Genomic DNA, 26,199 nt, shown 5'->3' with positions numbered 1-26,199 from the left:
CGCGCAGGCCGTACCTGTCCCACCTGCGGGGGCTGCGGTCCCCGGGCCTGCTTCGTGAGGGTCGCCGGCGCCGCGGTTCCGCCCGCGGGAGCCCTTTGTGCTCGGCGGAGCGCCGGTGAGGACCGCGGGGCTGGGGAGGGGACCGCAGCCCCCGCAGGTGGGACAGGTACGGCCTGCGCGGCGGCGCGCGGCCCAGGTGGGCGAGCGTCCCCGCGTCCCGCCGCCGGCGCCCTCCCCGGGCGCCCACCCGCTCCGCGCCCTCCCCAGCCTGGAGGCCGGCGCGAGCCCGCCCGGGCGGCTGTTGTGCCGGCGGTTCCGCCTAGCGGTGCCGGGTCCGAGGAAGCCACGGCGGCGTCCGCCGAGAGCCGGGACCGGTGAGTGCGGGCGGCCGTCCGGGTCCACCTCCACCTCCCCGACGCGGTTTCCCCCACCCCCCGAGCGCCGCGGTCCGGCAGGTTTCGGGGCTGACACCCGGGCTCCCTGGGGACCTGCCGGCCGTCCGGACGTGGCGTCTGTTCCGTGTTTAGTAAAAAGACCTCTCAGCGCCTCACTGGGTATCGCCACCGTCCCTGCGGATGGCCTTGACCCCTCACCTGCTTGCAGAAAGCACAGGAGGCACCTGACATCCACACTCCTGGACCAGCTGGGCCCCCGAACCGCTTGCCCGCAGACAAAAGGGAGCCTCCGCGCGGGGAAAGCTCTCTCTAGAAAGGTTGGCCTAGAAAACAAAGCTTTTAGCACTGAAGGCAGACCTGAGACCTGGCTGGCTGCCTCGGGTGGTGGAGACCGTCTGCTGCAGGTGACCTTGGGCAGGCCCCACGGCCACCTGAGCCTGGGCCTCAGGAGCGGCGCTGACATTTGTCTCGGAGGGTGAGGGTGAGACAAGGAAGTCAGGCATGAAGAGTAGGATGGATGCTGGTGCCCTTCCCTCCCGTCTCTGAGCCCCCAGCACCGTAGGGGCAGTCAGAAAGGATTGGGGGAGGGCTACAGCTGGTCTTTGTCACAAAGTTGCTGATTTGCTGAGAGAAATCTAGTGATCCCTTCCTTCCCCCCAGGAAACTGGCAGGGTGGACTGCACCGGGATCGCCCCTCCCCCCTCCCCCCACCCCCCCCGCGCTGCTCCCCCGCATCACTGGAGCCCCCCTCTTGTCTTCCCTGATTATCTTAACAGCGCTGGACTCTTTGTCGCACTGTTATTTAATAGCAAAAGCTGACTCTTCTCAACTCGGATAGCAGGGGATAGATCCCTCTGTAAACCCTCTGTCCCAGTATATGACTTGTGCCCATGTTGCTGGTTTAATCCTTCCTCCATGTGCTCCCATCCTCCGAGGTCCCCCGGAGCCCGGCTCTGTGCTCTTAGTGAGTTGCTTGACATTTCAAAAACTGGAAGAAGCCTGTCATGGTGTGGGTACACCAGCCCTTGCCATAGAGTCCACCACGAAGTGTGTAGAAAGGTTAAATTGCTTGTTCAAGTTTATCTTGGATGTTCCAGGCAGGGCACACCCCCATCCCCTCCCCCCATTCTCTCTTTCCTGCCTGTGGGTGTTTGTTTAATGGCCAGGTGGAGTAGCCTAGGGGTTGAGAGCCTGCAAGCCTCCTTACTTTGGAATCCTGACTCTGCTGCTGCTTCCTGAGTGTGAAGCTGAGCAAGTTCCTTCCCCTCCCTGTGACAGCTTCCTCCTCTGTAAACTGAGGGTAATAATAGTGCTGGCCTCCTGGTGATGTTGTGGGGCTTAAATCAGTGAGAAAGAAGACAAGACAGTGCCTGTGTCCAGAACATATTTTATACTTGGCAGTCATCACTGAACCATATCCTGAATGTCACGAAATTTTACAAGGATGAGACTCTCAAAGCCTAGGCCCCAGTCAAGGGGCCGTGTCTGTCCAGTTTTGAAGCTGAACAGATTCAGGTTTGATTCCCAGCCGTTCACTAGCTTTGTGACCTTGAGCTCAACATCTTCATCTGTGAAATGGGTTAAATGACATCAGCTTGGTCAAGCCGGGTGGAAGTTTAATGTGATAGCAGGTGTCAGTCCCTTAACTTGGTCCCAGGGTCATAGTCTGGGTTCTAAAATGACAACTGTTGATATTGTGGTCTTGATTTATTGGAAAGACGTCCGTCTGATCAAACATCCAAAGGTAGGTGTTTATAAGCGAGCTTAGCGACAAGACGTGGTCGGACTTTAGGTGAGAAGGGAACACTTCCTACGTGTTCTGTCTGATTTTAACACCCGAATGTTTTCAGCACTCAGCAAGACAGAGTGCTTGAAAGTACAGTGTTCTCTCTCTCTTCCCTCCCTTCACTCTTGCTGTCACTGACACCTGCCAGCAGAACCTGCGATTTGTGAATGACCTCGAGTTATTTCTACATGCTCAGAAACCCTGTTCTTGTCGTAGGGCTGCGATCTCGTTTATGATGGAGGGAAGCCGGCAGACGCGAGTGTCTCGGCCGTACAAGATCAGCGAGTCCTCAAAGGTCTGTGAACGGGTCACTGTGCCGATTGCCCAAGAAGCATGAGGGTTTTCTAACAAGCTCATTTTCATTGTACAGGCTGATTTTCTATTCTTGGCATTGGTGTTAATCTCCTTAATGGTGACTAGTGGCGGCACAGGCAAGGAGTGGAAAAATCATAAAATCAGAGAGAGCGGGGGTTGAAGGGAGTGGTGGATGTTAGAAACACACCTGGACTCCTTTATCCTGCACCTCGACCCTGAGAGGTGTACAGGACAGGGTGGATGCCATGGGATTCCTGTTTCCACCTGAGGCCCCAAAGATGTCTGTCAAGAAGCCAGCCCCCAGCCTTATAGTGGGGGCAGCACTTGGCATGCCTGATGTGAAGGGCCAGAGCCTTTCCTGGTCGTGACTTTGTGGAACCCTAGGAGTGAGTGAGGGTGGGCCCCCAGGGCACTGCTGCCTACCTGTGTCACAGTGACTGGGTCAGCCTCGTCTTGGGAAGGGAGAGGGGGCAGGTGTCTCATTGGAAGTACATGTACCCAGCCCCACCCCAGACCTGCTAAATTCAAGTCTGGGAGCAGGACCTGGTAATTTGTAACCTTTAACAGACTCCTCGGGTGATCTGGAGTGGCCCTTGTCCCCACAGCTGCTGTAGATAAGGTTCACGGGACCAGTTTGTGGGACAGCCCCCATTTATACCTGTCTCTTTATTAATATCAATAGTGTCCTTTTCTTTAAAAGTCTCCTTTTTTGACGATCAAATGTCATGGTTGGACTATATCAGGCATTCTCCATGGAGCTGACATTGCTCACAAGGAACTGCAATGTGTTTTTGAGGGTGTGGAAAGCATTTACTCTTTTAAAGTACATACAATATGTGCCCAGATATATAGACTGTATATTGTGTGTGTAAATGACACAGCAAGCTAGTAGGGAAAAAATATTTTAAAAGACAAATGAAGAAAGATGAAGAAATACCATTTTAGATAAAGGGAGCTGCGAGCAACTTATAGATGAGGACAAAAAGAGGAGTGAGGTTCAACAGATGTGTGAAAAAGAAACATGGGGTGTAATTTTCAGGGGAGGCTGATCCCCCTGAGAACTCTTCTGTTTCCATTTGAGCTGACTGTGAAGGTTCTTGCCAAGCCCGGCTTTATCTGCTGTGAAAACCCAGAAAGGTCTCACTGCTGCCTCAAAGGGGCTTTGTTTCGGAGCTTGGCTGCCGAGACAGCATAGCTTTCTAAGTTCGACAGCGCCAGAAACCTTTGTCCCTTCAAGCCAGATTCTGAGCCTGTTTCTCTTTGAATTGAAGCTTTCAGGAATAGGCTTCTCTATCCCTTGGTTCGTTGTATTTATGTTCCTAACATTTCATACTTACCAAGTGCCCAAATCATAACGTGCCCTTGAGTTTCTAGACATTCATCACACCCGTGTGGCCAGAACCTGGATAAGTTAAAAAGAACATTACCAGACCCCTCCAGGTCCCTGCAGTTGGGAGAGCCACTCTCCCAGCTTTCAGCAGTTTCACCTGCCCTTGAACTTGTATGAGTGGAGTCAGGGGTGGATGTGTGTGCCTGCTCCTTGCTCTCGTTACCCTGCTTCGAAGGGTCACCCCAATTACTGCTTGTGGTGGTTCACCTTGCCTGTCTCAGATCAGTGGAGTCTTCCATTCTGTGGCTCCCACTGCTCATTTATCTACTCTGAAATGTGTTGCTCCAATTTGATGCTGAATTCTTTATTCTTTAATGTTTGTTTATTTTGTCTGTGCCACGTGGCTTGTGGGACCTTAGTCCCCCGCCCAGAGATTGAACCCACACCCCATGCAGTGGAAGCAAGGAGTCCTAACCACTGGACCCCCAGGGGAGTCCTTGAATTCTTTTTTAGTATAAAGTACCCTATACCTCAGGTTCCCTGGTGGCTCAGTGATAGAGAGTCCACCTTCCAATTCAGGAGACACAGGTATGATCCCTGGGTTGGGAAGATCCCTGGAGGAGGAAATGGCAACCTATTCTAGTATTCTTGCCTGGAAAATCCCATGGACAGAGGAGCCTGGTGGGCTACAGTCTATGGGGTTGCAGAGTCAGACACGACCTCACAACTAAACAGCAACAACCCCATACCTGCTCCTTTTTGCCCAGCATTAGACCCTGAGTGCCTGTGTTTCTTCACCTTGCCTCGCCTTTGATTAAGGTGCTAAAATGAAGGAATGAACAGGGTTCACGTCCTGGGACAAAGTCGAAGGCCAGAGTTTCTAAGTTATGTGAAGTGCTGCAACTTTGTTACCGATGACCCTTTAAAGTTGGGAAGTCACAGTTGTCTGTTTTTAGTTCTTGTCTCTGCTGCTACACTAAACATCTGGAAACAGGCTGTGGTGGAGACCCAGTTGAAGGACTAAATGAGCCCACCTAGCCTGGAGGCCCAGCTGTAGAAGCAGTGAAGCCGTCTGCCCTGGCTGCCTGCCGCAGATGGCCCCATGGCAGCTCGCCTCCGGGGTTCTCCCTATCCTTGCCCCTCCCCAGGGCTATTTCCTTCCACGCCGCAGCTAGGGGCCCTTGTACCCCTATTTAACTGTGATAGTGCCAGTGCCCCCGCCAGCTTGGAAGCAACCAGGAGACCAGAGTGGGCTCAGAGTCCACCTGAGGCCCCTCAATTGCTTCTCGAGCACACTAGCCTTCACTGTCACTTGATAGCCCGCTCCTGTGGTGCCTTTTTATTTCCTTACTTCAGTCTGCACCCAAGACAGTTTATGCTGGAGCTCAGACCTTTCCTGCTCAATTATAAGCCAAAACCAGGCTAGCCCAGCGCTCTCTGGATAACCAGAATAGGCAGAAATATCCATGTGTGGACCTCCAAGAAGCCACCCTGTAATGTCAGGCAGGAGAGCCTGGCTCTGTGGACTTGGAAGAGAAGGGAGCTGTAGGGATCGGCTGCATGGTGTCTTCAGAATGTGAGGATGTTGCCTGAGACTCGTGTGGATGGAGCCATGGATGTTGGAACTGGCTGGATGGGAAGGACCACAGGTAAATAAAGTGGCCCATTACTGGTGCATTGGAGGTGGTAGAGAGCAGATTTGGAAGGGAAGAAAAAACCAAGCCCCTGCCTTAGAACACACGTTGAGAAGTAACCTCTAAGGACCTGTGTGCAAGTCAGCCAGCTGCTTGCACCTGCCCAGCCTCACCACCCCCGCCTCCCACACACCAGACTTAATGCCCAGCCCTTTTTCCCAATCACCCTGCTGATGTTTCTGAATGGTCTGTTTTCTCATATGTTGAATCATGTTGTTGTTTTTATAGGGAGTAAATAGAGCAGTGTGAAATATCCTGATTACTCCATCCAGGATTTAGAAACTGTTATGTAAAGTCTGAGTTTTCTTTGTATCTTTAAACGCCTAGGGCAGGCACACAACAGTCAGTCAATGTCCACCAACCTGAATGTATTGAATTAACTCCTATTAATTATTCCTATCAATTGATTTGTTAATTCCTGTGTAGCATGGTGATTAAAGGTTTGGGCTCTGGAATCAGATATAGGTTCAAATCCCAGCCCTGCCTCTCAGTCACTGTGGAATTTTGGACAGATGTCGTAGTCTCTCTGAGCCTGACTTTTCCTCATCTGGAAATATAGTTGACGGTCCCTTGGAGGGTTCCTATGATGCTCGAAGAAGAGCATGCAGTCACATGTACAGGGCGATGTGTAGCACAGTGTTCCTGCAATTTACATAAATTTCTTTTAACCCTGGCCTTGACTGCTGAAGCGGTGTTTCTGAAAGTAAGATTGCCCAGGCACGTTAGTCTCTGGGCCCCATGACCTTGCTGGATGGTCTTTGTAGCTGAGGTGTCAGCACTGCACCTCCGTGGGGACTGAGGGGCCCAGCAGGCTCAGCAGCTGCCGCTCCCATGGGGCCAGCTCTGTGCCAGGTTCTGTCTCATGACCCCCACAAACCTGGGTGATAAACACACTCAGCCCCACTTGTGAGACCAGGAACAGAGGCTCAGGCTGCTCGAGCCTCAGAGGCTGCAGAGCTGGGGCTCCACCAACTCCTGTCCCACTGGAGAGGCTCCGCCCCACATAACTTCACCCTCCCCACAGGACAGCATTTGCAAACCTCTGCCGTGACACACACTTGCTGAGAAGAAAACAGAGATGGGAAAGGAGGGAACGAAGAACACTTTGGGGAATTCTGTTTATAGAGGAGGAGGGGGGCGGGAAATGAAAGGAAAAAAGAAAGATTGAGTAAATTTTATTTGTAAAGAAATGGAACTTAAAGTTGCTCAGTCATGTCTGACTCTTTGCGACCCCATGGACTGTAGCCCACCAGGCTCCTCTGCCCATGGGATTCTCCAGGCAAGAATACTGAAGTGGGTTGCCATGCCCTCCTCCAGGGGATCTTCCTGACCCAGGGATCAAACCCTAGTCTCCTGCATTGCAGGCAGATTCATTACCATCTCAGCCACCAGGGAAGTCCAATACAAATACATAGCGCCACACACACACACACAGACACACAGACACACACACACAGTGAAGCACCCTTACTTTCTGTGAGGTACTCTGGCTCTTTATTTCCCGTTCTCTCTCATTCTGCTGTATGTTAAATGCTGGTTGGGTGGTGCTAGGTGGGTCCGAGGCCCCCTCCCCTCCTGACAGGCGCTCTCACCACTGCAGGTGTACCGCTGGGCCGAGCACTCAGGCACGGTGCTGCAACGGCTGAACGAGCAGCGCCTGCGCGGCCTCTTCTGCGATGTGGTCCTGGTGGCCGACGAGCAGCGCCTGCCGGCCCACCGCAACCTGCTGGCCGTGTGCAGCGACTACTTCAACTCCATGTTCACCCTGGGCATGCGTGAGGCCTTCCAGAAGGAGGTGGAGCTGATCGGCGCCTCCTACATCGGGCTCAAGGCCGTGGTGGACTTCCTGTACGGTGGGGAGCTGGTGCTGGATGGTGGCAACATCGACTACGTGCTGGAGACGGCCCACCTGCTGCAGATCTGGACTGCAGTGGACTTCTGCTGCGAGTACCTGGAGCAGGAGGTGAGCGAGGACAACTACCTGTACCTGCAGGAGCTGGCCTCCATCTACAGCCTCAAGCGGCTGGACGCCTTCATCGACGGCTTCATCCTCAGCCGCTTCGGCACGCTGTCCTTCACGCCCGCCTTCCTGCAGAACATCTCCATGCAGAAGCTGTGCGCCTACCTGGGCAGCAGCGAGGTGCAGCGGCAGTGTGAGCACGACCTGCTGCAGGCCGCCCTGCAGTGGCTGACGCAGCAGCCCGAGCGCGAGGCCCACGCCTATCAGGTGCTGGAGAACATCCACTTCCCGCTCATCCCCAAGAACGACCTGCTGCATCGTGTCAAGCCCGCCGTGTGCTCGCTGCTGCCGCGCGAGACCAACTGCGAGGGCTTCATCGAGGAGGCCGTGCGCTACCACAACAGCCTGGCGGCCCAGCCCGTCATGCAAACCAAGCGCACGGCCCTCCGCACCACCCAGGAGTGCCTGCTCTTCGTGGGTGGCGAGGTCTCCGAGCGGTGTCTGGAGCTCAGCGACGACACCTGCTACCTGGACGCCCAGAGTGAGCAGTGGGTCAAGGAGACGCCCCTGCCGGCCCGGCGGAGCCACCACTGCGTCGCAGTGCTGGGGGGGTTCATCTTCATCGCTGGCGGCAGCTTCTCACGGGACAACGGAGGGGATGCGGCCTCCAATCTCCTTTATAGGTATGACCCCCGCTGTAAACAGTGGATCAAGGTGAGATTAAAGCCAGATTATTTCTTTACTCTTGAGGACTTTCGATCTGCTTAATCTTAGTCTTGACTGCCCCCTCACCCCCTTCTCTCAGGCCTGGACCGCCGTCCTGCTTCTGAACTAGGTGTGATAATAAAGTGACGAGCCCCATCACGTCGCCCTGCCTGGTTAGGGGCAGTGAGGGCTGGCTGGCCACCTTCTGCAGGGATGGGCCACGCCTGGAGCACTGCTGCCCCGTAGCGCTCTGCGCCCGCAGAGCATTCTTTGCCTGTGCCGTCCAGCGGTAGCCACCAGCCACGTGTGGCAGTTGAGGGCTTGAAGTGTGGCCCATGGGACTGAGGAACTGAGTTTTCAGTTTTATTTCATCTTCACGCTTTTAAATGTGAGTGTGAATGGCCGCATGAGGCTAGTGGCTACCATCCTGGATGGCACTGGTCTGGAGACTTGACCCATACTTCTGACAGCCTCCCCACGTCTTGGAGTCTCTGCCAAGCTCCTCTTTGGGACAGGTTTGGAAGTGCTTCAGGGAGGCTGCAAAGGCTCATGCCTCGTAGGAGCCATGGCCCCTTGGAAGGTGTGGTGGCAAATGCTGGGAAGGGCTTGGGTCTTGGTATCAGACCCAGGTTCACAGCCCAGCTTGGCAAGTTGTAGCTGAGAGTTTCAGGCCTGTTCCACGCCTGCTCCAAATCTCAGCTTCTCTCTCTGGAAACGGGTCGGGGGACATTGACCTCCCAGGGTTGTGGTTGTAGCTCACATTGTTGGGGGTTCAGGGTTGTGCTCCTTTCCTCCCCAGAACCACAGCGCCACCCACGAGAGTCTGTCCCAGTCTTTATACTCACATCTCAGTCTCCTGACCTAACTTGGCGGTTTCCTGAGCTCAAGGTTCAGAAGGGACTCAGATGACTTTTCTATTTTATTCTCAAAAATCTAAAACCAACCACTTTGTAAGTCTTGCCACAAGAAGGAGGTTCCCAGCCTTGAAGGCTGGCCTCCAGACCATCATAGCTGTGGCAGCCTAATCATATAGGCTACTGTGGGACCGTGTTCATTCGAATGTCCTGCTTGTCTTTAAAAAAGAAAAAAGAAGCTTGGGTCTCCTGTTGTTAATTTCCTGCTGAGTGCCACTTTCTGCCCGCCAACACAGATGGCAATCAGTACTAATTTTTAAAATACCTGATTGTGGGGGGCAAGGGGAAAGGTGAATTTACATTTTAGGAAACTAATCCATCAGCGGCTGGGACCCATATGTCCTGCAGAATTCTAGTCTACATGTGGCCAGACAGGTTTGGGGAAGTGAATTCTCCATGCCCCTCATGGGGATTCATGAGCTCTTGAGGGTCCCACCCAAAGAGCCCCCCTTTCTTCTTCCAGTTTGGCTCCCTTCCCCAGACTCAGGCGGCCTCTGCCTCACCTGAGCTGTGTCTTCATGGAGCATGCTGGGGACACAGTGCTGGGTGTTGATGTTGACCCAGGTTTGGGAATGGGGAAGTACAGGTGTGTCGCCTCCACAGGTGGCCTCCATGAACCAGCGCCGTGTGGATTTCTACCTGGCCTCCATCGAGGACATGCTGGTGGCCGTCGGCGGCCGAAATGAGAACGGAGCACTCTCCTCAGTAGAGACCTACAGCCCAAAGACCGACTCCTGGTCCTACGTAGCCGGCCTGCCAAGGTGATTGGGGTTTGGGGGCAGAGCTACAGACGCTGAGGCTCTGGGGTGGCCATTGAGCCCACCTGCCTGTCTGGGCATCTTGGCCTCCGATTCCAGGCAGTCTCCTGGCTTGTGAATAACAGCACAAGGAGAGAGGGCATGGTGCTGGCGTGTCGGGCGCCTGGTCTGGGCTGCCCGAGGGCTCCATTGCCAAGTCTCCTCACTGCCTGAGCTCCAGGGAGTGGGCTCTGGGCTCTGGGCTCAGGGGGTGAGAAAGTCACTGAAAACCTCTCAGCTTCGGGCAGGAGGACTTCAGAGGGTGGGGGTTGTCTGTCCTCCATCTGACTTGAACAGGTGTCCCCACCCCGTGCTGTCTCTGCTGCTTCGTCTGTGAAGGGGGCGTGATGACTGTCCCATCCTGTCCAGATGTTCCTTCACTGCGTTTAGCATCACAGGCTTAGGAGAAGGGCCTGTTGTTTATCTGACCAGCCCCCTGCGATCGAACCTGCAAGTGCACCCTCTGAAGCAGGCTTGCTGTGGAACACGTCTGAGTGTCTAGGGGACTTCGTCCTTGGAAGTTAGAGGAGGGCATGGGGTGAGCGTCTGGGTGTGGATCCCAGCGCCTCCACTGAGCCACCAGGGAAGCCCTACCTGGACACCTGTAAGATGAGTAGACAGTCATGATAGTAGCTACTGATGACCACGTGCCAGCCTGGGCCTCGTGCATCATGTGATGAGTTGAGTCCCTTGATCCCCAAAATAACTGGCAGGGTGGATTGTAACCCATGTAGCTTATCACCCAGAAGCAGATGACCGTGGATGAGGAAGCCGAGTGGAAATCTTGACCTTGTCCTAGGCAAGCCCTGAGCTTCCTCTGTCCCTCTGTCCGTCCGCCCATCCGCAGGTTCACCTACGGCCACGCGGGCACCATCTACAAGGACTTTGTGTACATCTCGGGAGGCCACGACTACCAGATCGGCCCCTACCGCAAGAACCTGCTGTGCTACGACCACCGGACGGACGTGTGGGAGGAGCGGCGGCCCATGAGCACGGCGCGCGGCTGGCACAGCATGTGCAGCCTGGGGGACAGCATTTACTCCATCGGCGGCAGTGACGACAGCCTGGAGTCCATGGAGCGCTTCGATGTGCTGGGCGTGGAGGCCTACAGCCCGCAGTGTAACCAGTGGACGCGTGTGGCGCCCCTGCTGCACGCCAACAGCGAGTCGGGTGTGGCCGTGTGGGAAGGCCGCATCTACATCCTGGGGGGCTACAGCTGGGAGAACACGGCTTTCTCCAAGACCGTGCAGGTCTATGACCGTGACAAGGACAAGTGGAGCGAGGGCACCGAGCTACCCAAGGCCATCGCCGGTGTGTCGGCCTGCGTGTGCGCCCTGAAGCCGCGGCTGGAGGACAAGAAGAAGAAGGGCAAGGGCAAGAGGCCCCAGGACCGTGGCCAGTGACCCCCGGCATGCCGACAGACCAGCAGCCACCGGGAGAACCCTGACACCATTATGTACGACCTAGCAGCATTTCTTTTTTTTTTTTACTTTTATGATTCTTGGTATTTCTATGGTATCACAGTAACCAATTAAATATTCTATATGACTTGACATACCATCTTGCTTGAATAATTAACCTGGGGCCCAGGCAAGAGTGGTCCTTGCATCTGTGCGGGGCTGCTTCCCAAGTCACCAACCCCTGTGGGTGCCCCTGGGTACCCCCCAACCCCCTGACCATCCCGCTGAGAGCAGCCAGGGCAAGAGTGACGCAGAAGTTTCTGTAGTGGAATGAAGGGCTCCGGTGCGACAGTGCAGGCCCCGTAGTCCACACGTCCCCAAACCTGGCTGAGCTTTTCAAACACCAGGTTCCTGGGCCCCACCTCAGAATTAGCGATTCTGAATGGGGCCGAGAGAGAAAGCTGAAAACTACTGTCCTCGGAATGACTGGCCGTCAGCCACGCTTGGGAATCACTGGCAAGGTGGTTTTTTACAGGCAGGGCACAGAGACTTCCTGGAGAGTGACCGAGGGTCACCAGCAACCCAGGCAGTCAGGTGAGGCATGGGACTTTTCACCAGGGAGGTCTCCCCACTGGGCTTTCTTCCTCTGGTGGCCGTTTCTCCTGGTTGGTCATCGTCTCAAATTCCCAAAGGGAACAGGTAGTCAAGGGAGAAAGGAAAGCGGGCACGAGGCTCTTGATAAGCGTTATTCTGTAATTTGTCCTTTGGTCTTTTTACTCTCTCTTCTGGAAGCCACTGTTTCTTAGATTACTGATGTACTGAGCTCTGCCAATCTCCATTTATCACTCAGGAAAGAAGGGAGCAGGTGGAACGTGCCGTTGTGTTCTATGACCCCTGCTCTGAGATGCCCCAGGAGGCTCCCACACGAGGGAGGGCCCAGGGACCCCGACCAGAGAAGGCTGTCGGAGCATCTCCCCAACTCCGGCACCAGATCCTACCCCGCCCTGCCGTCGCCAGGTAGCCCTGTGCTGGGGGCACACTCTTCAGCAAGTCTCGAGCTGCTGCCCACCTCCTCAAGGACGGGTGAGACCCTGGCCAGGCCTCCTCACAGGGGTTGAGGTCTCCCAGTCTGCATGAGCTGTGATGGTGGGTTCCGCACCTCCTCCTGAGATGCGCCACCAGCCCCGCTGGTCCCGCAGTTGCCAGAACTGACAGCAGCAGCATGTGCCCTTTATGGAGCGTTCGAGACTTCTGCCCAAGCCACCTGTCACACCAGGACAATGGGCATGGAGCAGGTTTTAATCACCAGCCAGTGGAGGCATTAGTGATCCATGCCGTGGCAGAGATCCTACTGCAGAGATGAGAAGGCCTTGTGATTTATCGTTAACGTTGGCATTAGAATAAGAAGCTCAGTGAACTTCTTTCTCCTTTTCCTTTTTTTCCTGTCTCTTTATGGCACTTCCTTCCCCTTCTCTTGAAGGTTCACTGTGGTTTTGGTTGATGTGTTTCCATAGTGACCAGGAGAGCTGAGAGCCGGCTGAGAGTTGAAAACTTGGTGCTCAAACGACTGCCGCCTCTCAAGAGAGGGGTGACCTGTCTGCATGTTTAGCCTATGGAAGTTGCTAAAGGCTTACAAACCCTTGAGAGGTTTTGCAAGGCATACAAATAATCAAACCAAAAAGCTGTCCACCTTCTTGGAGCTCCTTAATACAACAAACATTTCAGTGTATTAAAGGCTCTGAGAAGTCCTGTGTCAACTCTCCATCAACCCTGCACCTCCAAACTGCATTGAAGCTGCAATCCTTCTTTCATCTCAAACTTAATCCAGCCCACTCCGGAATCCATGTTATGGCACTCCTGCCAACTGTGGGAGAGCTTGCCTTCCTCCTGTTCCAAGGCAGGTTTCATTGTTCCCTGAGAGGCACAGAACCTGTGGTCTCTTCTCCCCAGCTCAGCCCAGGTCATGAGCAAAGAGGCCGTCATTCAGCCAGAATCCAGGGCAGATTTGGCTGAGCACATAGAAAGACCATGCTTGCTGTGAGGAGCAGGAAGGCTTTGATCTCAGGAGGAGGACAGCTGTGAATTTTTAGCCTAAGCTACCTGTTGTGCTTTTGACAACAAGGTTGTGCTGCTGGCTTCTATTGAGATTTTCTCGTGCCTTGATGTCTCTCTTGCCGCTCTGCTATGAAGGATGTTTGTGATCTGTGCACCTTAGAATCTGATATGATTGAGGTGTGAGTGTTCTTTTAAAGGTAGAGTCGATGAGGAAAATTTCTTCTTGTAGACCCACTTCAAATAGTTAGTGGGGGCTCCACTGTTCTAAGAAAGGTTTTTGCGAGCTCTTCAGGGTCCACGGAGAGGAGCTTTGTGACCCGGGGGCAGTGCCTGCCTGGGTGCGGGAGAGCGCAGTGGTGGGACTGTGGCAGGTTTCTTCTGTCTGCGCTTTTAAGGTGGAAATCAGTGTGCTGTGCAATCCAACTAAGACCAGAGGAAAACTGTCTGTAACCCAGGTGGGCAGGGCTTTGGGGCACACTTAGCAGACGGCCCTCCGAACTGCAGAACCACAATAATGATTTCCAGCTGCAGTGACAAAGGCTTGGGGTCTCCCGGCCACCACGTTGAGACAGAAACGGCAACTTTTCCCCATCGTGTTGTCAGCGCTCCCAGCTATTCGCCTTGAACTTTGACAACACCTTGATTGTCTTATTTTGATCTTTCAGAATGACGGGCTTTTATTCAGGTTCTGGTTTTTTTTTTCTTTTAAAGAACTAGAGTTTTAACTTTATATGAGTGGTAGGTTTTGAATCTGATCCTCACCCAAGTTGGAACCCTGTTTGCTTAAGATGTTAGTGTAATGACAGAAAGAAAGCAGAGTAGTAAAGGTGAAGAATCCTTGTTAGTTACAGTGGTCTGTCTGCTGTTTAAAATATACAGAGATTATCTTAGCACCTTGCTTGTGTGTATGGCTCAATCTGTATTTCTAACATCCTGCCGCTTTTAGAAATCTAGACTGCCAGGTGGTAGGTCTACGTCTTTCTAGGTCTTAATCTGAGCAGAAAACCTCATGTGTATATTTCTATTGTGAATGCCCTTCCCTTTGCCCCTTAAATCATAAGTTGGCCACATGGTGACTTAGTGGGGACTGCGGAAGTCAACCCTAAAGGGTGTTTGTTCAGTGTTGGCTGGCGACCCAGATGCCCAAGGGAAGTGGCGTCCCTCGCAGGGCTAGGGTCCCACTCTTGAGTTCAGTGAGTTAAGGGCCTGGCCTGTAAGCCAGCAGGGTCCTCTGGGTGACAGGCAGCCTTGTAGGAAGTGAAGGACTCCACCCCCACCCCTTGTAGGCCTAGCAGCCTCCTCCTCCTCTTGCCCTTCCCCCATGGCATGCGCCTCGGCCAGCATCTCACTGAGCTTCTGGCTCTCAGGTCTTCTGGTTAGAATCCGAGACCCCTGTTCCCAAACCTGGAGGGACAGTTCCAGCCGTGTGGCATGGACATTCTTGCTGTCTCCATGGATTCTGAGCATCTTCAGAGGGGAAGGGGCCGCGTCCCTGGCCTCCAGGATAAGCCTCTGGAATGTCGGGCCACTCTCCTGGTGCTTGGAGAGCCCATCCCCTGTGTCCGCCAAGCCTGGCAGTTTTTAAAGTTTTTGGAAATGTTTTGATACTTTTTTATACCATTTGCTAATAACCATTTTGTAGTTGCCTGCTGGGGTTTTCGTTTTCCATCTGCCCACCACAGTCCCTCCCGAGATCAGCGCCAGAGTCTTGTCATAGCCACCTCCCATGGCCATGACGCTCTGCCATGGCTGCGATCTGATCCGTGCTTTTGAGTTGTATGATGTCACACATGGCCCAGGAGTGTGACTGTCTTCTTGGGCCCCCAGCTGAGCAAAAGGGCAGTGGTCCGTGATGAGGATGCGCCAGCGCCCTGAGACGTTGAACATTTCTTCCAAAGCTCCTACTGCAGCAGAGTGGCAGAGTTGGAAAGATAGATCCCTGAGGGGCGATCTATCTGTCACCTTTCCAGTATGGGTCATTTTTCAACACAGGGCCTGGCTGGGTCTCGAGTCACTCTTGTTCGTCCACCCGTTCTTTTATAAAGACACATTAACATGAAATCCAACAAAAGCTGTAACCTAAACCATCCTGTACTTTGCAGAGTTTTGGAAATCGCTCATCTTTTTTTTTTTTTTTCCCTTTTTACATGGGTAGAATTTGTGGCTTTGCAGGGTGTTCAGTTTGGTGGTCTCAAGAAATTGTATTTTGATTGCCTTAGAAGAATCAATGAATGTACAAATTTGGGGGAGGGGGGCCAGAGGACAAAAACCTTCCTGTGTCAGTTTTCTTTGAGAAAAGGAACTCTGCTTTTCCAAGTTACTGGAGCTGTCTTTACAGGTTTGCTTGTGATGGAAGGAAAAAGTCCTTTGGATCAACTGAAATCCATCATTACCACCAGCTCCCTTGCAGAATTAGATCTTTGATGATTAAGTATTGATAATTCATTGGGTATGTTCTGGCTGCTAATGTTACTGAACCTGGTTATCATGTGTGTGCTATTTTTTTCATTTGTTACTTTTGTATTGTAACTCTGTGAAACCCAAAGCTTTTCTGTTTCTTATCTCTTCTTAATTTCCTGCACGTTGAATTTTTTTCCCCTTCTGTTTTTAACTCCATAAAGTATTCAATTCTTGAAACACATTAAAAATGATTTGCCTGCTAGGGTATGGCTTATTTTATAATTAAAGCCCTAGTCTTGTGTGGTTATTGTTGTAATCTTCAGTCCTATTTTCTCTGCCCAAATGAAAAAGAGCCCCTTTGCATGTTGAACCCAAATATAATTTGGAAATTAACCAGACTGCCTTTCGGTGTCATGGGAGGCAAGGGCATTCCCAGTCAGCTCTCACTATGCTCCTAATTACTGTATTGTACCAGAAGTTTCATTCAGTTTCTTGATGACAGCCCTAAGTCCTGTGACCTGAAATGAAACTATTTGCTTAAATTTGTGTCAGTTGGGATAATCTGATTAGAAAAGAAAAACAAGCAATGGGGTTATTTTTATCAGAAAGATACAGTAGCATTTCTGTAAGAACAGAGTTGCTTTACCACCTTTAGGGCCCAAGAAGAGGCAGATAGATAACTCTGATGCCCTGCAGGGGTTTGCTTCCTTGAGCCTTTGGTAATTCAGCTTTGGGAGAATGGTGGGAAGAACCTGCCTCAGATTTGCCTCTGAGCCACTGAGCTGCCCCAGATGGGATACCAACTAACAGATGGTAAATTCTCCTGGATTCTTTTAACTTCAGAGGAATCTTAGGTTAGAAATGAGACGCCTCCCATTTTCCAGATGAAGCACCCAAAGCTCGGGCTAAATACGTTACCCACATTGAACTACCTCACCTCCCTAGAAGGTCCACATCCGTTTGGGTCCTCTTGAACGGAGAGAGAACCTTAGACAAGGACTTGGAGGCAGGTGGCTGGCCTGGGCAGCTGGTCTCATGGCCCAGGAAGCCCAGCGAGACCAGGAAGGAGGAAAAGCTGCTCACACAGGGTGCTTTAACTATGGCTGAGTAGTGAGTCACCCCAAGCTGTGGCTTCAAGCCATAGCAGTTATTTTTGGTGACGAATCTGAGGGTTGACTGGGCTGATGGAAATAGCACTCTCCTGGGTCTCAGTCACAGCCAGATAGGATCTCCCCGAGACTCACTACATGTCAGGGCCTGAGACAGCTGGGGCCCCTCCCCACTCATTTTTTTCCCTCTGCTCTGCTCCCCCCATCCCACTGGTCTCTCTCTCTCCCCCAAAGCAGTAGGGTTAGTCACTCAGTCTTGGCAGACTCTTTGCAACCCTGTGGACTGTAGCCCGCCAGGCTCCTCTGTCCATGAAATTCACCAGGCAAGAATCCTGGAATGGGTTGCCATTTCCTTCTTCATGGGATCTTCCCAACCCAGGGATCGAACCCGTATCTCCAGCATTGCAGGCAGATTCTTTAATATCTGAGCCACCAAGAATCTGCCTTCTCTGTCTCCAGGTCTTTCTTTACCAAGTTTCTTATCTGAAAGACAAAGTCTCCCAGAGCAAGTGTCCCAGGTGTGACTAGCAATAGCCACATGGCTGCCATATCCTGCTCCTTGAGGGCATCACAAGCGACCCCCATGGACTTCCCTGGTAGTCCCATGGTTAAGACTCTCAACTCCCAGTGCAGGGGTCATGGGTTTGATCCCTGGTCGGGGAATTAAGATCCAACATGGGGGTAAAAGCAAAGATGCCCTAGGTTGGAGGTTGAGGGATGACAGATGGCACCTTTTTCAAGGGGCATCAGTGAATTGGAAAGTCCCACAGCAGCCCATGTGTCCTTACACATCTGCCCAAGGAAGGAGGGTGGGCGCTCCCAGAGGCGCTGGTGATGTCCATCCAGGGCTGCCCTGGTCACAGAGAGCTCCCACCCTCCTTCCCTGGGGCAGAAGGAAGCCCCATGTGTGATGCAGGGGCATCCTGTCAGCGTGCGGCCAGCCCTGAAGCAGAATCAGAGGAGGGCAAAGGGTCCATGTTGGACCCCAGAGGCATCTGCTACTCCTGGAGCTCGGTTTTAACCTAAGTTGGCCAGCTCACACCCAGCTCTTTCAGCTGCTTGAAAATGGCCACAATGTACATTCCCTGCATGGGATGTTATGCCCCCGGAAGGCACTGCTGGGATGCAAATACCAGAGAATGGAATATTACTCAACCACGAACAGGAATGAAGCACGACACTGGTGACAGCATGGACGAAACCTTGAAAATACTATGCTGAGTTGGAGAAGCCAGGCACAAAGGACACCATATCGTGTGATCCGTTTACAGGCAGTGGTCAAACAGGCAAACTCAGAGACAGAAAGTGGGTTAGTGTTTGCTTAGGCCTAGGGGATGGGTGTGATGAGAGAAGACAGGGGTGCAGGAGTTAAAGGATATGGGTTTCTTCTGTGGTGATGAAGATGCCCTAAAATTGACAGTGTTTGTGGTTACACATGTCTGTGACTGTATGAAAAGTCATTGAATTGCATAATGTATGAATTATATCTCAACACATTTGTTTAAAATATCAAAGCAATACTTTACCCCAGAGACTTTCCTGGCAATCCAGTGGCTAAGACTCTGAGCTCCTAATGCAGGTTCGATCCCTGGTCAGGGAGCTACATCCCACAAGCTGCAACTAAGAAGTTTGCATGCTGCAACTAAGAGTTGACATGCTGCAACAAAGACCCAGCATGGCCAAATAAATAAATAAATATTTTAACTAAAAAATGAAAATAGTAATTCACCCCATTCTCTGAGTTTTATGTATTGGTCTCCCAGATAACTACAGGTTGAGATTCAGACTAGAAACCCCCCTCCTTGGGTTCTAAAATTGGGGTTCTAAAAAAGTAAGAATAGGACTTCCCTGGTAGTCTAGTGGTTAAGTCTCCAAGCTCCCAGTGCAGGAGACACAGGTTCTGTCTCTGATCTGGGAGGATTCCACATGCTACAGGGCCACTAAGCCTGTGCGCCACAACTACTGAGCCTGCAAGCCCTAGAGCCTGAGTTCTACAATGAGGAGCTCCATGGAACTAGAGAAAGCCTGTGTAGCAGCGAAGACCCAGTGCAGCGAGAAATAAATAAATAATATTTTTTAAAGGGTAAGTGAAGTTGTTCAGTCACATCCGACTCTTTGCGACCTCATGGACTGTAGCCTACCAGGCTCTGGAGTGGATTGCTATTTCCTTCTCCAGGGAATCTTCCCGACCCAGGGATCGAACCCGGGTCTCCCGCATTCCAGGCAGATGCTTTAACCTCTGAGCCACCAGAGAAGCCCCTTTAAAGGGTAAGCATTCTTTTAAAAAGAATTTTTTTTTTTAAAGGGTAGCATTAAAAAAAAAAAAGTAGCCTTGATTTCAGGCCTGCCAAGGGAGCAATTCTGTGTGCAGACCTCGGGGTATCCTTCAGAGGGCGCTCTAGAGCAGCAGTCCTCAAATAGTGGTTCTTGGATCAGCAGCATCTGCATCCCAGGAAACTTGGGAACGCAGATTCTCAGGCCCCACCCCAGATCCACTGACTCAGCCACTCCTGGGGTGGGAGCCCAGCAATGTGTGTTTTCATGAACCCTCCTAGGAAGTCTAAGGGGCTTCCTTGTAGCTCAGTCAGTAAAGAAGAATCTGCCTGTAGTGCAGGAGACCCGGGTTCGATCCCTGGGTTGGGAAGATCCCCCTGGGAGAAGGAAATGGCAACCCAATCCAGTATCCTTGCCTGGAAAATCTCATGGACAGAGGATCCTGGTGGGCCGTAGTCCATGGGGTCGCAAAGAGTCAAGCGCGACTGAGCAGCTAAGACTTAGTTAGAGAGTCTAAGGCAAGCTCGACTGAGGATCACTGCTCTCTAGACGGTTTTGTCTCCTTTCTGCCCCCGCAGGCTTTCCTGAGCTACGAGTCTGCCAGATCTCCAACAGCTGTGCCCGGTTTGCACTGACCAAACCTGAACTACGGGGCGTCCCTCTGGTTACGAGTCCAGCTCAGCCCGGGGGTAGCCAAAGACTTGGGCTTGAGAAGTCTGGTGAGGTCTCTGAGCAGACCTCTGCAAGGCCACACACCTGCTGCATCCCAGGGAAAGTGAACCTCATCTGTGCACTTCCTGTTGATGGGAGGCAGGAAGTCCTAGGGTGTGGCCCGACCCTTTGAATCGTCTCCAGCATCTGCTGGCGCTGGGACTTCATGCTTGGCTTAAGTGGAATCTTTTGACCAGGCGTGCCATAGCAGTGATTCATCTTCCCAGGGGTCACCTAAAGGCACTAAAAATATCACTCTTGTCTGCAGTTCTAAGTGCCTCAATGCTGCGGGCTTTCTTTTTTTTTTTTTTTTTGTTCCAGACTGAAATTCAAGAGACCAGGATTCCAGTGTGCTCTTCCTAACTAATTAGCCTCAGACAAGGCTGTGCTTGGTGGCTCCTGCTTTTAGAACAGGGACTGGATCTCACCTTGGCCACATGGACGGAGCGCAGGGCTGTGCTTCAGGAATGTGGTTTTTTGCTTTCACTCTGAAACATGCCACCTGGACAAGAGATTTTATCTCTTACGTCTCAGTTCCTTACACTGTGGATGAGCTGTCCCTGAGAGCGTGACCTGCCTCACCCTTGTCTCCTGTGCGGCTGCCCCAGAGGAGCTCTGGTCAGGAAATGTTCAGGAAACTCTGAAGTGAGATCTTCCTCTTGGAGACTCAGAGCAGGCTACATTTGTATATTATAGCCTCTGAAAGTCCCATTAAAGACACCTACCTAACTTTGGTTAGGACCCTTCCCTGGTGGCTCAGATGGTAAAGAGTCTGCCTGCAATACAGGAGACCCAGGTTCCATCCCTGAGTCAGGAAGATCCCCTGGAGAGAAACATGGTAACCCATTCCAGTATCCTTGCCTGGAGAATCCTATGGATAGAGGAGCCTGGAAGGCTATGGTCCATGGGGTTGCAAACGGTTGGACATAGATATGCAGATGACACCACCCTTATGGCAGAAAGTGAAGAGGAACTAAAAAGCCTCTTGAAGAAAGTGAAAGAGGAGAGTGAAAACGTTGGCTTAAAGCTCAACATTCAGAAAACGAAGATCATGGCATCTGGTCTCATCACTTCATGGGAAATAGATGGGAAAACAGTAGAAACAGTGTCAGACTTTATTTTGGGGGGGCTCCAAAATCACTGCAGATGGTTATTGCAGCCATGAAATTAAAAGACGCTTGCTCCTTGGAAGAAAAGTTATGACCAACCTAGACAGTATATTCAAAAGCAGAGACATTACTTTGCCGACTAAGGTCCATCTAGTCAAGGCTATGGTTTTTCCAGTAGTCATGTATGGATGTGAGAGTTGGACTGTGAAGAAGGCTGAGTGCCAAAGAATTGATGCTTTTGAACTGTGGTGTTGGAGAAGACTTTGGGAATCCCTTGGACTGCAAGGAGATCCAACCAGTCCATTCTGAAGGAGATCAGCCCTAGGATTTCTTTGGAAGGAATGATGCTAAAGCTGAAGCTCCAGTACTTTGGCCACCTCATGCGAAGAGTTGACTCATTGGAAAAGACTCTGATGCTGGGAGGGATTGGGGGCAGGAGGAGAAGGTGACGACAGAGGATGAGATGGCTGGATGGCATCACAGACTCGATGGACTCGAGTCTGAGTGAACTCCGGGAGTTGGTGATGGACAGGGAGGCCTGGCGTGCTGCGATTCATGGGGTCGCAAAGAGTCGGACACAACTGAGCGACTGAACTGAACTGAACTGAACTGAGTAACTAACACAGCTTTGGTCAACCCACAGTTTCTCAAGCTTGTTTGTGCCTGGGCCCCCCTCCTTGCTAATAACTATAGAGGGCTTCCCTGGTGACTCAGGGGTAAAGAATCCACCTGCCAATGTAGAAGACATGGGTTCAATCCCTAATCTGGGAAGATCCCAGATGCCTTGGAGCAACAAAGCCCAAGTACCATAACTACTGAGGTGTGCTCTAGAGCCCAGGAGCCGCAAGTTTTGAACCCCACACACCCTAGAGCCTGTGCTCTGCAACAAGAGAAGTCATCACAAATGAGAAGCGCATGCACCCCAGAGGAGAACAGCCCCTACTCACCGCAACTAGAGAAGAGCCCATGCAGTAAAAAGACCCAGAACAGCCACAATAAATAAAAATTTTTAAAGTAAACAAAAGTAACTGTAGAGATTTTATGTCATCATAACACCTTTTAGGAAACAGGAAGCTAAAAGATTTCTGTGTCTCATGAACAAAGATTTGGTGATATTCCCATCATCCATTTGGAAAGATGTCACAGAGATGTCAAAGAATCCTCCATAGGATTCCTCACAGAGGACAGTAGCATGATGCGGTTACTATGTTTTAAGGTCTGGCTCTCAGTTTTGTGTATCTAGAATCTTGGTCTGGTTAATGCATGTGTGATGGTTAATTATATATGTCAACTTGGCTGGGTAACAGTGCCCAGATATTTAGTCAAACATTACTCTGAGTGTTTCTGTGAAAGTGTTATTTGGATGACGTGAACACTTAAATCGGTGAACTTTGGGTATAGCAAGAGGCTCTTCATCCTGTGGGTGGGCCTTGAATGAGGTGAAGGCCCAACTAGCACAGAGACCAACCTCCCCAGAGCAAGAGGGAATTTTGCCAGCAGACAGCCTTCAAACCTGAACTGCAACACTGGCTAATCTCAGGGTATCCAGCCTGCCAGCCAATCCTGCGGATTTGGGGCTTGCCAGCCTCTGTAATTGCATGAGCCAATTTCTTAAGATAAATGTCTCTCTATATCTATATCTATATCTATATCTATATCTACACACACTTTCTATTTGTTCCATTCTCTAGAGAAGGCTAACATAAACAGCCCCAAGAAAACAGACTCAGGAAACTGATTACATGGGCCAAATTCTGAAAGAGTTCAGCCTAGGGTCCTGTGTGTACTGTCTATCCTTTCCCCTTATTAAAAAATCTTAGTATAAAATATATTCAAGTCTGCAGGTGGCCAGGGTTCTGCATAGAAAGCTTTCTTTACTCTTTATCCAACTTGCTTTGCTACCACCAGTTAAATGGCAGTGGTTTTGGAAAAGCAGCATTTTTTTCTTTTCTTTTTTGTCTGCATGGCATAGCATGTGGGAAGTCTTAGTTCCCCGATCAGGGATTGAACCCTTACCCCTGCAGTGGAAGTTCAGAGTCCCAGTCCCTGGACCACCTGCATTGGGGGCAATGTGGTCAGGTGCCCCTCTTCTTTCCTGGGAGGCTGCCCCCCCCAGAACCTTCATATGCTGATAAATTAAAAAATTATTGTATAACTAATGTATCAATACTGCTAATAGCGGCAACACTAACTTATATGCAAAACACTTTTATTTAATCATAGAGCAAGCACAGCATAGAAATTACCTACACAATGGTAATTACCCTTTTATTATTTTTTAAACTTCTGTGAAAAGAAAGCATTTTAAATTGGAAAGAAACAATCCGCGTCACAAGCCAGCTAGTCAAAAAATGTTTGTCTGTTTGGAGAACCCAGAATGATCATGGTAATTTCCACCCCTTATAAAGTGTTTATCATGGACCAGGCATCATGCAGAGCCCTTGGGCTTTGATGTGTCTTCACGGCCTTGATGGAGATGCATCTCATAAATCATGATTCGAGATGAAGAAACAGAAGCAGGAAAACTAAATCTCTTTTTGAGGGCGGGGGCAGAACTGAAATTTAAGCTTTGGAGCATTCAACTCAGAAGCAGAGCGATATGAGCCGGCATGTGGCCTAGTCAGTACGGGTGTGTTCTTCACAAAACCCTGTTGATGGAAATAAGGTAAAAGATGAGGCACTGTGCCTCTGAACGAGCACGTGAATCCCTTGGTTTGTGTTTCTCTCTCTCACCAGACGGAGCAACCAGAGGTGTTCTATTACCGAAGGCAAGTTTGCGCGCCCCACACAGTGAGGTCAAAGCAGAATGTCAGAGTTTGAAGCAGAGAAAGATGAATTGTAGGGCCAAGCAAAGAGAATAGGTGGCTCATGTTCAGAGAAACCCAGACTCACTGATGGTTGTTAGGAGAATTCTCATAGGCAAAATTTGGGTGAGGGCTGCAGGAGTCGTGACTTTCTTCTGATTGGTTGGTAGTGAGGTAACAGGGTGATGCTCCAGGAATCTTGTGTCCAGCCTGAAGTTATCCACCTTGGTGGGGGCCTTAGTTTCTGCAGAAGAACCCAGAGATATTGTTTGAGGGGGAACCAGGACCCTACCCCAAGTCTACACTACTGCTTCTTGGCTGCTCCTTGCTTGTTTCTGCATCCCCTGGGCTTCCCTGGTGGCTCAGATGGTAAAGAATCTGCCTACAATGCAGGAGACCCAGGTTCAATCCCTGCGTCAGGAAGATCTCCTGGAGAAGGGAATGGCTACCCATTCCAGCATTCTTGCCTGGAGAATTCCATGAACAGAGGAACCCGGCAATGCACTTTCTTTCCCTTCCCTGATAGGCAACTATCTAAATCTGCCCTTTGGAACTCAGGGAAGGTCAAGAGGGCTGAATGAAGCCTATTTCTTACAAATAAGAAATGATACAGAAAGGATGTGTACCATGGAGGGCGCCACTGGGTCCTACTCCATTTCAGTTCTAATTATAGTTAACACCTCATCTTAGACTGTTTCCTCTACCCCTTAAAACAAATCAGAAATCCATATGGCGTTAGGATAACATTGCCTCTCTTACCTTTGACATCCGCTAACAGGTTCCATCACATCAATGTCTTTCCATTATTTCCCCTGTTAACTAGCTCCTCTGTAGCATCCTGTTCAGGATGGCTTAATTGGGAAGGCTATGAGCTTTCTCTAGCTTCAGGTGTGGCTGTATCCAGGAGCTCACAAAGTGTCTCTGGGGGACTCAGTTCATGTGGAAACCTGAGTTTTCTGGAGTTTCAAGCTGCTGTATCCAGGGGCTCAAGAAACGTTGTCAGCTGTCTCTTACCCCTGTCTTTGTCTCTGTCTCTCCATCTTTTATCTCTGCTGAAATCTGCTTTTTTTTTAATTGACGTGTAGTTGACTTACAATATTGTGTTAGTTTCAGGTGTACAACAATGCATTCAGTTATACGTATGTACACATTCTTTTTTATACTCCTTTGTATTATGGTTTATTGTAGGATGGGCTTCCCGGGTGACTCAGTGGTAAAGAATCCACCTGCAATGCAGGAGAGGCAGGAGACGAGAGTTCAGTCTCTGGGTCGGGAAGACCCCCTGGAGGAGGAAATGGCAACCCCCTCCAGTATCCTTGCCTGGAATAATCTCGTGGACAGAGGAGCCTGGCAGATTACAGTCCAGGGGGCTGCAAAGAGTCAGACATGACTGAGCGAGTGAGCACACACGCTATTATAGGATGTTGGTTATAGTTCCTGTTTGGCTTCTTCTAAAGCGAGGATTCTCATATGGCCGCAAGCTGCCCACCCATTAGAACCTTGGTGTGCCGTGTGTGGCTGCATTTCAAGGCTGTCTTTCTCACTGGGCTCTGATCTATCTTGGTGTTACTGAGTCTAAGCTCCTACTGCTTACCACACAACAGGTCAGTAATGAAGAGATGAGTTTTGGGGGCAAAGAATAGCAACTTTACTTGGAAAGATGGCAAACCAAGAAGAAGGTGGGCCCACTGTGCACCAAAGAACCATTTTGCCTGAGTTAGAATTCAGACTTCTTTTACACTAAAAGGGGAGGGAATAAAGTCAGACACTTCCTGGTTCTGGGCTGCCTCCAGAGGGGTGTGTTAATTTCTTCCTGCAATCATTCACAGGTAGGCCTGATCAGGATGTTTCCTATGGGCTAAACAAAGGTATTAAGAATATATATTTGTGACATTCTTAATCTTTAGACTTGGCATGCAAACTTTTAGTTGAGGCATGTGGGATCTAAGTTCCCTGACCAGGGATTGAACCCAGGCCCCCTGCATTGGAAGTGCAGAGTCTTAGCCACTGGACTACCAGGCAAGTCCCCCCAAAACTCTTGCATTACAGTAATCAATCTTCACTTGAGAGTAGAAAGGATACTTATTTTTCTAGGCTAAAGAAGACTGAAAGAAAGCTATCCTATCTCTCTTCCAGCACCAGCTGTCTGTTTCGCAGGAAAAAAAAAAAGTTAGATGAATATCAATGAAAAATAAGAATTTCTTGGATGAATGGGAAAGGTTGGTAGGGGTGTCTGGATCAAGAAACATGAAAAGGTATAAAATAGTGATGTCACCACTTTAACTCAGTGGTAACATGAATGCATGGCAGCTAATGGATTAGTCTACGCCATATAAGCTTCCTTTCATCATGCCAGTCCATTTCAGTATCTATCCTGTGAGGCTGGCAGGACACATTGGACTTTCCTCCTATATGAGAACTGAGTTATAGAAAATCAATGA

The 26,199-nt window shown here is 50.8% G+C and overlaps 1 protein-coding gene and 1 non-coding gene across 2 annotated transcripts; one reads left to right on the top strand and one right to left on the bottom strand.

Moving 5' to 3' along the window:
* Positions 1 to 50: 50 nt before the first annotated feature.
* KLHL36 (kelch like family member 36) lies at positions 51 to 16,038 on the top strand. The gene is made up of 5 exons (XM_040253986.1): positions 51 to 374; positions 2,398 to 2,476; positions 7,121 to 8,194; positions 9,703 to 9,860; positions 10,744 to 16,038. Exons 2-5 carry the CDS (start codon positions 2,414 to 2,416, stop codon positions 11,297 to 11,299), a joined length of 1,851 nt encoding a protein of 616 aa, XP_040109920.1. The 5' UTR covers positions 51 to 374; positions 2,398 to 2,413; the 3' UTR covers positions 11,300 to 16,038.
* A 9,669-nt stretch (positions 16,039 to 25,707) lies between these two features.
* Positions 25,708 to 25,780, bottom strand: TRNAG-UCC. Its single transcript has one exon. It is a non-coding gene; the product is annotated as a tRNA-Gly (tRNA).
* Between the last annotated feature and the right edge of the window lie 419 nt (positions 25,781 to 26,199).

This window comes from Oryx dammah, unplaced genomic scaffold (assembly GCF_014754425.2).
Source record: "Oryx dammah isolate SB20612 unplaced genomic scaffold, SCBI_Odam_1.1 HiC_scaffold_13, whole genome shotgun sequence".
Taxonomy (NCBI): domain Eukaryota; kingdom Metazoa; phylum Chordata; class Mammalia; order Artiodactyla; family Bovidae; genus Oryx; species Oryx dammah.
This window is presented reverse-complemented; position numbering and strand designations above follow the sequence as displayed.